Source organism: Centruroides sculpturatus, unplaced genomic scaffold (genome assembly GCF_000671375.1).
Source record: "Centruroides sculpturatus isolate CEXI.00-Female unplaced genomic scaffold, Cexi_2.0 scaffold196, whole genome shotgun sequence".
Classification (NCBI taxonomy): domain Eukaryota; kingdom Metazoa; phylum Arthropoda; class Arachnida; order Scorpiones; family Buthidae; genus Centruroides; species Centruroides sculpturatus.
Window position 1 is genome coordinate 313067 of NW_019384362.1, and position 12477 is coordinate 325543.

The 12477-nt window shown below is 27.2% G+C and overlaps 1 protein-coding gene across 1 annotated transcript in view; it reads left to right on the forward strand.

Annotated features, from left to right (window-relative positions):
- Positions 1 to 12477, forward strand: part of LOC111641360 (receptor-type tyrosine-protein phosphatase alpha-like) — a 372536-nt gene that overhangs the window by 293423 nt on the left and 66636 nt on the right. Inside the window, exon 10 of the mRNA XM_023387510.1 lies at positions 9639 to 9864. Coding sequence (XP_023243278.1) covers positions 9639 to 9864 — 226 coding nt within the window. The remainder of the gene's footprint in view (positions 1 to 9638; positions 9865 to 12477) is intronic.

The window sequence follows — 12477 nt, forward strand, 5'->3', positions numbered from 1 at the left end:
TATTACTTTTTCTAGCTGCTCCTCTGTATTTATGTCTTTTAAAATGTCTTCTGGTAGAAAAGACAATGTAAGCCCTACTTTAGGTTTGCAGCCAAAAACAGCGTTGTATTGATCCCAGAACGATAAGCTCTATTTTTCATAAATTGAATGAAACGTAGTCCTTCACTCCAGCGGGCAGATTTGTTGTCCTGCATCCAAGTACAGAGCATATTTTTGATATCTTGATTAGCTCTTTTGACACTACCCTGGCTTTGTGAATGGTGAGGCTTTCCATGGACGATCTTCAGTGCTGGCCAAAACTCCTTCAAGCTGGTCACCACATTATTGGCAAATTCCCTACCATTGTCAGACTATAATATAGATGGTGCTCCAAGCAACAAGAATATGTCCACTAGGTTATAGGCTACTTCTTCAGCTCTTTTTGACGTTAGAGACTTAAAAATCACAAATTTTGTGAGATGATCTTGGTACACCATAATAAATTTGTATTCTCTATCTGGCTGAGACTGAAAGTCAATAAGATCTACCTGACAACGGGAATTAAATTCGGAAAAAATCATAGGTTTCACAACAATGCCCTTTTTAAGGGTGCGACTATGCAGACGCGAGCGAGCGAATTTTCCGAGCGAGCGAGAATATGTGGCGAGAAGAGGCGAGACGCGATAAATATCAAAACCTGTCAGATATGTGCGAGAACCAGAAATTCGCTCTCGCCAGCGTTATTTCTCGCTTCTCGTTTGTGCATGGTTTTCCTTTGCGAAAACTAAATCGCTCGCAACCTCTCGCTCGCTCTAAATTCGCGTCTGCATAGTCGCACCCTAATACCTTTCTGTTTTTCTGGCAAGGTTCACAAAGGTGGATGTACAGTTCAATATCATGACATGTAACGTTTTTTTGTATTTGGTTGAAAGTTCTTTCAACATTCTATCACGTCCTCCATGTCCAATAACCAAATGAGCGTTATGAAGTATGTGAAATAACTCTGAGTCCGTGATGTAATACTGTATAGCACTGATGCCTTCTTTAACAGGATAAATGAGTTTACTTTTGTTTTCTACAATCATCACATCATAGCGATTCAGCAACGAATAGTCCCTGGGTTCCTTCTTAGTAGTTATTTTGGCTTTTTGTACATCATTTATTAACTTCTGGTAAGTAGTTTCGGTTAAGAAAATACTGTTTTTTGCAGCATTAACTCGAATTTTGGACAGTTCATTGTCGAATCGTTGTTTCATGTCTATAGACCATGACACCTTCTCCAACACTACAGCTTTCTCCACCATTTTCACGGAGCACAGTATAAAACTAATTTTTTGTTGAACAAATTTAAGTAAAATTGCGTATTTTGACACTCCCGAACAAACTGCAAAGTGCACTGACAAATTCTAAGCCTGAGGCATGCATAAAAGTCATGTGCCTTGCCACGTGATATTCAAAACAAAACAGAGATGTATGTTATACTTTGCTGGTTTCTCATTTGTCATTCTATAGAATGCCTAAGAAATTTGTAAAATATGAATCGTTTCATAGATTGCCGGCTAGTTTTAGGCATTATATACAATGCCTAGGCATTCTATAGAATGCCTGATTTCGAACTTTTCTGGTAACATATACACTATAGTTATTTTTCATGATTATCCTGTAAGTTGGAAGTCTTGTTTATCCTTTTAAATATGAATTTTTCAAATTACTTTTTATAAATATATATACATATGTTTTTACTTTCTTATAAATTCAAGTATTTATTTTGGTATTTTCAAACTGTTTTGTTATTTCATTTTGTTATTAATCTAAATTAAAGATTGTAAAATTTAATATTGGAAGAATTCAAACAACTTTATAATGTGAAGCAGTAGAGAATTGAAATATTTTCATGGTAGAATTGCAAACAAACTAGTTACCACAACAAATGGTAACTAGTGTGTTCAAGAATATTTGTATCTAAAAAAGAAAAGGAAATCATTTTTATAACACATTTGTATTTTCTAGTTGCAATTTTACAGTTACTGAATGTGGATATATTTAGTTATCATATATTTAAACTTTAAGGTTTTTATATATCTTTTAACTAATTTATTAAATGTAGAGTATAAAATTCATTAAATTCTTCTTGAACTACATCGATTAACTATTATAAATTATAGACATTTATTCATTTTAATTCTCTGAAGTTGACTATTTGCACAGCTAATAACCCTTTATAATAACTATTTTAGAAACTCCTTAATGCATTATTTTTACCAAATAACATATACACACACACACACACATATATATATATATGTCAAGTTCTTTGTATACTACGAAATTCATCGAGTAACGGATTAGTAAATCCAATTTTTCGAGTCAAATATCAGAAACAATTTCTTAAATTCTTCGTGAATCCAAGATCATCCATTCTTCAAGTTATAACGATTCTTCTTCAGATTTTCCTTGAAAGAAATGTTTAGAAAGAACAAACTTTCAAATAAATACTTAAAAATTATGATTTTAAATAAAAATATTTTAATAATAATAAAAAATAAAAGCGTAATAATATTTCAAAGACCACAGAACCTGTTCCAACATAAGAAAAATTACATCGTTTCAAAGAAGAATTATATCAATTTTTCACGTTTATCATTAAAAATAAACATTAAAACAATATAAAAAANATTATATATTTCATATATTTTACAAATTGGCAGAGTCCATAATGAAAATTGCTGAATTGTTGAATATAAACAGATAAAAAAATTAAAGAATTTTAAGAGAATATTAATGTAGCTTTGCTAGGTGATTATGAATTAATTAGCACTTTATGTGTATCCAAAAAATCTTTTGGACTTTTTTCAGAAAGTTATTTTTATAACTTTATGCAATGTTTTTTAATCTTTTTATCTCACAGCACACTTGAACCTATAATTAAATTTTTTGGCATACATTTCCACAGAAAAAAATCATGTGATTTTAAGTTGTGTTTGTAAACACTCTATCACCATATTAATTGTCACTTAACCTAATTCTTTTTGTCTATATTTATTGTGAATTAAATAAAACAGTATTGTTGTTCCTTAAAATAGCAGCAGATTACAATAATAGTTATTTAAATTAATAATTTTCATTTACATCAGAAAAACAATTAACATTAAGGTGGCAATTATCATGCCACTTTTAAATGCAAATTAATTTGCATTTAATAGTGGCATGATAATTACCTTTAGAAATGTCCAATGTCCCGCTATTTCTATGTTAAAAAGTTAATTTGAACTAGATACCGATAGTTATAGAAAAATTTTTGATTTAAAGAAAATTTTTTTTAAAATGAAATAACCCAGTGTTATGCTCATATAATTTTGCTTATGAATATTTATTTTTTATTACATTATGTATACATTTATTCATTATAGCAATGACACAATGCAAATTACATAAAAACATTAGGGAACATCAAGAATATTTATGAACATTGCATAGCAATATGTTATATTAATTATCTATATCTATATCTATATCTATATCTATATCTATACTAATATTATAAAGAGGTAATGTTTGTATGTAAGTTTGTTTGCAGCAGGTAATCTCCGAAACTACTCATCCGATTTCAAAAATTCTTTCACCAATATTTAGAATGGAACTTCAGGGTGGACATAGGCTGTATATTATTCCGTTAAACATTCATATAAATTAAATGATATAATCTAGGTTAAGGCTTTTATGTCCAACAGATGGCGCTATGAGTACGACGCCCTAAGTTTGCTTTTCTGTGAGGCATTATGCTTTTCTGTGAAAATGAACTAAAGCGGATCATCTTCTATCTATTTATATAAATAATAATGTAATGTTCGTTTGTTCCTACTGACTCCTTTGAAATTTTGACACAACGCTGCATTCGAATACACACGTGTTTTTATATAATATACATGTCAAAATCCCCCTGGGAGATGGATGGGATTAAGGCTTACCATAAAGAACTCTGCTTCTATTTATACTATTTTAGATGCGGTTTTTTGTGTTTTTGATTGCGTTTTAATAGGGTACGTCAAGAGAATGTACACTAAGAAGAAATTTTTCGAAAAATTCCCCCCCACGGGGGGGAGTTATAAATTTATAATAGATACATTTTGAGCCACAACAACGTGTAGCAGGGTCTGCTAGTTGCATAATATATTGCATGCAAGACATAATACTGAATAAGTAGAAGTGCTTTATGCAAGAACTTACTTTAATATGGGCCAATATACAATTATTGCAAACTTGTCTTGCTTCAAGGTTATTGTTAATTTGATGGCAAGCATGCTATTTATTGTACATAATTGCATAACACATTTTTAAAAATAAAATAATAATTCAAATATATTCTATTCTATGTAAGTATTGGACACATCTAAAGATAATAATTTTGGTGTTTTTGAAAATATATGCAAAGAATATATAATTTGTTTCTTAATCTATCTACAGTGGTACCTCAGGATACGAAATTAATCCATTTCGAAACTGAGATTGTATCATGAAAATCTCGTAAGGTGAATCATTTTTCCCCATACGATTACATGTAAAACCAAATAATTTGTTCCAACACGAAAAACACACTCAAATTAAAGCTAAGTAGTACATTAAAAATAATAATAATAACTATAGTAATGAAAAATGCGTTTCTTAGTTGTAAATGTATAACCATAATAGAATAATAATTGATACAAAAAATCTAGTTTTATTTGCACTTTACCTTCAAGGATAGATGACGGTGGAGGTGTAAACTGGTGGTGGAAGAGAGGGAGAAGGGAAATGATACTAAAACTTAACTTGCATAACATAATGTAACAATAACTAAAAAAATAACTTAGAAAAGATAAAAAAATTAGTGTTGTCTTATATATATATATATTTTTAAATTTTTATTCACTGCTTTTTGCTTTCTTTCCTTCACTTCCACCAGCACTTTCACTGGATAGAGTTCGCTTGGTAAAATCTATCCAAAGAGATTTGGCTTTGCCTACTTTTTAAAATGTTTCTAAAATGACTTAGGCAAATGTAATTACTCCAAGCAGCAATACGGCCAGTGTGAACCTTTTAGGAATGTTTCTTTTCAATAAAATCAGTCGCTTTCTGATAATACCTCAAGATTTCCTTTATCGAGCGAGATCCTTTTACAATGAAGCAAACACACGAACTGAGACTAATGAACAGAAGTGAATAAAAAATGACACTGTGAACTAATGCAACGTTGTATGGTGAGTTTTTGTTTGTATCGTGAAGCAAAAATATGTTCAAATTTCATGTCATATCCTGAAAATTTTGTATGCTGGGGCGTTCGTATCCTGAGGTACCACTGTAGTTTATTCTCTTCTTTTTATTTACATGTTTGCTTGTTACACTTGTGGTTACCCTTACAAATATAAAGTTTAAAGTTTGGATTTCTATTGAACTAATGTATTTTAATATCACAAATTGTATTTCTATGCTACATTTATCACAACTAAGCTTTAATAGTTTCCAATTGTGATGAAACTAATTAAGTGAAAAATTATATTAATTTTTATTACTCATTAACTAATTATTAAGGATGTATGTTGAGTATTTTCCGGAGAGTAAAAATCTTTAATGATAATTTAAATTAATAATAGCACTTAAATTTAATATAATATCTCTTCAATAATTGCAGATTTGCTGATTTAAATTCATTAGTTGTTTTGTATATTCAGTTTTTTAAAAAACTCCTGAAATTAGATCAAATTTTTACCGATTTATGGATTGATCTTGTTATTTTTTCATAGAAAACATCATTCCATTATGACTGAGTGCCAGTTATATAGCAAAGGCCAACATCTGACTATTTCTGATGAGAAATGAGCAAATTTAAGAAATCATAATTATCCAGCAAAATTGTTTATTTTAAGAATGTAAAAGTGCAATTTAAGTTATATATTATTTTAAAAAGGAGGAGATTATCTTGCATTTTGTCAAGTGTAATCTGTACTTTTAAAAATATCTTAATTTGTACACAATAGAATAGCTGAAAACTTTCAAATAAAAGTGTTTTGTAAAGAAATTATCAATATTTAAAATTTTTTAAAGTATTAAGGATTTATTATTATCATTCCATGTGTAAAATAAAAAAGAAAACCTCAATTTTTTAAGGAATAATATTTAATTAGATTAAGTACTTTTTGGAATTTCACATTTCCATTTTCAGATCTACTGCTGATGAACACTCTGACAATTCAGAAAGAACTGAACAGTTCTTTCTGAATTGTAAACTTTTGACAAGATATATGAAATTTGCAAAGTAACTATCACTTGTACTAGACATTTCAAATATTGTTAATTATAAAAGAAAAAAGTACAAGTTAGTTTGTGAATTTCATGTTTTAAAATTTTGAACTTATGCTGTTTATCAGCTTGAGTGAAAAATTTATAGGCATTTGCAATTGTTCTTTATGAATCATTCAATGTCAAATGTAGCAGTTCTGAACATGAAAATGTAAAATCCCAAAAAGCACTTAATCTGATTAAATATTTATGACTTCTTTAACAATTTTGAGCCTTACTTGCTAATTTTTAAAGTTAGAGTATTAATATTTGAAATTAACTCTTAATTTTCCTTAACTATTGGAATATTTTAATGTTTAAAAGATAAATCTAATGAGAAATTAAGCAAATATCATAGAAATAATATGAACTAGCATTAATAGCCAGTATAAAATTATGATATTAAAATCTAAAGTAATTGTTAATAAAGATAATTTATTTCTTCATAATGATATTTTTTCAAATTAATAAATTGTGTTTATATTTTTTTGAACAATAGAATTGTTTATTATAAGTTAACATTGTCCAAATAAGATTTAGTATGTACAGTACTTTAAACAAGGGTTATCTGGTGACTTAGCATATCTTTATTAAAAATTCATTAAATTATTCATGTAATTTAGCTCTTTCAGCCAAAGTGGATTCTTTTAAACAATTGAAAATAATTAATATTAAAAATATATGCTGTAATCATAAGATTTCATTTTTGCTGATTTATTTCTGTAAATANAGGTGAATCATTTTTCCCCATACGATTACATGTAAAACCAAATAATTTGTTCCAACACGAAAAACACACTCAAATTAAAGCTAAGTAGTACATTAAAAATAATAATAATAACTATAGTAATGAAAAATGCGTTTCTTAGTTGTAAATGTATAACCATAATAGAATAATAATTGATACAAAAAATCTAGTTTTATTTGCACTTTACCTTCAAGGATAGATGACGGTGGAGGTGTAAACTGGTGGTGGAAGAGAGGGAGAAGGGAAATGATACTAAAACTTAACTTGCATAACATAATGTAACAATAACTAAAAAAATAACTTAGAAAAGATAAAAAAATTAGTGTTGTCTTATATATATATATATTTTTAAATTTTTATTCACTGCTTTTTGCTTTCTTTCCTTCACTTCCACCAGCACTTTCACTGGATAGAGTTCGCTTGGTAAAATCTATCCAAAGAGATTTGGCTTTGCCTACTTTTTAAAATGTTTCTAAAATGACTTAGGCAAATGTAATTACTCCAAGCAGCAATACGGCCAGTGTGAACCTTTTAGGAATGTTTCTTTTCAATAAAATCAGTCGCTTTCTGATAATACCTCAAGATTTCCTTTATCGAGCGAGATCCTTTTACAATGAAGCAAACACACGAACTGAGACTAATGAACAGAAGTGAATAAAAAATGACACTGTGAACTAATGCAACGTTGTATGGTGAGTTTTTGTTTGTATCGTGAAGCAAAAATATGTTCAAATTTCATGTCATATCCTGAAAATTTTGTATGCTGGGGCGTTCGTATCCTGAGGTACCACTGTAGTTTATTCTCTTCTTTTTATTTACATGTTTGCTTGTTACACTTGTGGTTACCCTTACAAATATAAAGTTTAAAGTTTGGATTTCTATTGAACTAATGTATTTTAATATCACAAATTGTATTTCTATGCTACATTTATCACAACTAAGCTTTAATAGTTTCCAATTGTGATGAAACTAATTAAGTGAAAAATTATATTAATTTTTATTACTCATTAACTAATTATTAAGGATGTATGTTGAGTATTTTCCGGAGAGTAAAAATCTTTAATGATAATTTAAATTAATAATAGCACTTAAATTTAATATAATATCTCTTCAATAATTGCAGATTTGCTGATTTAAATTCATTAGTTGTTTTGTATATTCAGTTTTTTAAAAAACTCCTGAAATTAGATCAAATTTTTACCGATTTATGGATTGATCTTGTTATTTTTTCATAGAAAACATCATTCCATTATGACTGAGTGCCAGTTATATAGCAAAGGCCAACATCTGACTATTTCTGATGAGAAATGAGCAAATTTAAGAAATCATAATTATCCAGCAAAATTGTTTATTTTAAGAATGTAAAAGTGCAATTTAAGTTATATATTATTTTAAAAAGGAGGAGATTATCTTGCATTTTGTCAAGTGTAATCTGTACTTTTAAAAATATCTTAATTTGTACACAATAGAATAGCTGAAAACTTTCAAATAAAAGTGTTTTGTAAAGAAATTATCAATATTTAAAATTTTTTAAAGTATTAAGGATTTATTATTATCATTCCATGTGTAAAATAAAAAAGAAAACCTCAATTTTTTAAGGAATAATATTTAATTAGATTAAGTACTTTTTGGAATTTCACATTTCCATTTTCAGATCTACTGCTGATGAACACTCTGTCTACTGCTGATGAACACTCTGACAATTCAGAAAGAACTGAACAGTTCTTTCTGAATTGTAAACTTTTGACAAGATATATGAAATTTGCAAAGTAACTATCACTTGTACTAGACATTTCAAATATTGTTAATTATAAAAGAAAAAAGTACAAGTTAGTTTGTGAATTTCATGTTTTAAAATTTTGAACTTATGCTGTTTATCAGCTTGAGTGAAAAATTTATAGGCATTTGCAATTGTTCTTTATGAATCATTCAATGTCAAATGTAGCAGTTCTGAACATGAAAATGTAAAATCCCAAAAAGCACTTAATCTGATTAAATATTTATGACTTCTTTAACAATTTTGAGCCTTACTTGCTAATTTTTAAAGTTAGAGTATTAATATTTGAAATTAACTCTTAATTTTCCTTAACTATTGGAATATTTTAATGTTTAAAAGATAAATCTAATGAGAAATTAAGCAAATATCATAGAAATAATATGAACTAGCATTAATAGCCAGTATAAAATTATGATATTAAAATCTAAAGTAATTGTTAATAAAGATAATTTATTTCTTCATAATGATATTTTTTCAAATTAATAAATTGTGTTTATATTTTTTTGAACAATAGAATTGTTTATTATAAGTTAACATTGTCCAAATAAGATTTAGTATGTACAGTACTTTAAACAAGGGTTATCTGGTGACTTAGCATATCTTTATTAAAAATTCATTAAATTATTCATGTAATTTAGCTCTTTCAGCCAAAGTGGATTCTTTTAAACAATTGAAAATAATTAATATTAAAAATATATGCTGTAATCATAAGATTTCATTTTTGCTGATTTATTTCTGTAAATATTTAATTATAAATTAATTTTAAGTAACGGTTAACATTCATAATACATTAATCAAATCATTTATTCAATTTTTCAGTGATAATTTTATGAAAGAAGTTGTAATTGGTGACAAAAAGAATAGCCAATGTACAGTACATGATGAAACAGAAACTACCACAGAAACCACAGAAACAAGACAAAAACGAAATTCAGCAACAAATCAACCTCCTATTGGAATGGAATATGTTTATGATGGAGAATTATCCCATAATACAAATTATACTGGATATTTAGAGGTCAGAGTTTGGGGTCCAAATGGAACGGTAAGGAAAACATTTTATAATTAAATCCATAGATAAGTTTAAAGTTTTGTAATTAATTTAAATCTAATTATAATTCAAAATAATATCAAATAATATTTTATTTCTTTTCAAGAAATTAATCTGATTGTTAAATTTAATGTATTAAATATTTATATTTAACATTATCATTTAATTAATCAATTAAACATGAAATACATGTGTACATAAGTTCATTAAAAGTATATTATATCACCATTTCTAAATAATGTTTAGAAAGAATGATATTTATTTAATATTACAAAGGTAAAATTATTTATGGTGACTTAAGATTGCCAACTCTGGAGTAACAGGCAAGTTATATTTAAAAGTAAGATATTTATGATATAATGTACTTTTAAATATTTACAACTTTTAAGACATCTAAAGCAATATTGATGTATATTTGTAAATGAAAACTATAAACAAAAGTTGATTATTTACAGATTAAATTATACATTATAATGAAGTAAAATGTAGATATGATTTAGTAATAATTACTTTTGGTTTTGGAGAGTTACATGGCAAAATTAATTTGTTTTGGATCAAGTAACCAATGTTTGGTGTTTAAAATTTAATTGCTCATAAAGGTAAACATTAGAATGACTTTATATACATTGCAGTTTGAAATAAATTATTTATTAGACTTGATAATGCATTTTAGAATTGAAATGAAACATTTTATTAGTTGTATTTCTATAGTTGTTATTTAAATGCTATATTATTTTAGTATGATTGTATTAGTTTAATTCTTTTCCTTTTTATATTGATATTATATGAAAATATTAAATATACATTTTTCTACAAAAACTTATAGACATATTAATGAGATGAAAATTATAGTTTACAACAATTGAGAAATGAGCAAATTTAAGAAATCATAATTATCCAGCAAAATTGTTTATTTTAAGAATGTAAAAGTGCAATTTAAGTTATATATTATTTTAAAAAGGAGGAGATTATCTTGCATTTTGTCAAGTGTAATCTGTACTTTTAAAAATATCTTAATTTGTACACAATAGAATAGCTGAAAACTTTCAAATAAAAGTGTTTTGTAAAGAAATTATCAATATTTAAAATTTTTTAAAGTATTAAGGATTTATTATTATCATTCCATGTGTAAAATAAAAAAGAAAACCTCAATTTTTTAAGGAATAATATTTAATTAGATTAAGTACTTTTTGGAATTTCACATTTCCATTTTCAGATCTACTGCTGATGAACACTCTGACAATTCAGAAAGAACTGAACAGTTCTTTCTGAATTGTAAACTTTTGACAAGATATATGAAATTTGCAAAGTAACTATCACTTGTACTAGACATTTCAAATATTGTTAATTATAAAAGAAAAAAGTACAAGTTAGTTTGTGAATTTCATGTTTTAAAATTTTGAACTTATGCTGTTTATCAGCTTGAGTGAAAAATTTATAGGCATTTGCAATTGTTCTTTATGAATCATTCAATGTCAAATGTAGCAGTNAATATATATTTCATAAAATTTATCAATGAATGAAGTAATCATAATGTGATAAATTTTATAGAATTATCAATTTTCTTTTCTGTTGTTGGAAGCTTTTTTATCATTTACTCAAATTAACATTATTGTCACAGATAGATAATTACTAAACAAAACTTTGATATTTCCAGTTATATAAGTTAACTTTTTCCATGTTGTTTTAAATTCTATGGAATTTGATATCCATTTTCAAATTAGAAGTAAAATCTATTACTGAGTTCTGATGTCTCATTATATTGAGCAAATACAATAAATTAATAGCACTGTTAAAAGAAAATTTATTTAGTGTACAAGGTTGAGATTAATAACTTTGAAAGCATACACAGTTAAGTAGCTATGTACCAACATTCATCTCTGCAAATGGTATTTGCATCCCCTATGCAGTTTACAAAATGGCATTGTCAATATCAAATTTTTCAAAATTGTACAATGAGCTGTTGTTTGATTTTTGATTACTTAGCAACTCTTTAGCAGTGATACTAGCCTTATTTATTGAATCTGTCTTGTATATTTTAATTATTTCTTCATTTTTATATGTATTAAATATAAAAGTTGAATGTAGAAGTTGCTATTAAATATTTTAAACAAGTTAAAATTTAAATAATTTAAATTATAAAATGATATATTAAATAGATATTGGGAAGAGATTCTGAAGAAAAGAATTTATAAATCAAAATTATATTAATTTGATGGATAGCAACACCAAACGATCGCCTAATTTATCGGGCTATAATATGGCTATTTTAAATGATTGGAACTAAGTAATTTGACATTAGAGGTAGGCGTTAGGCGCCATCTCTTAATTAAATTAATAATTAAATAAATAAATTTAGAACATTCTGGAATAAAAGAACTGGCCTGGGGCGGGGCTTGAACCCGCAACCTCCGCTTGCCGTGCGGTGCGCTTGCCAGTTACGCCACCCAGACCCCGAGCTAGTCTTCGCTTCCAGAAGTATATTAGATTTAGATATAACCTTACTTGGTTAAATACATCACCGGCTGGGGACGACTCCTTCGCCCACGACCCTAACGGTACTCAGCCGGCTAACGTAACACCCGGCGAGGTATATATATATATATA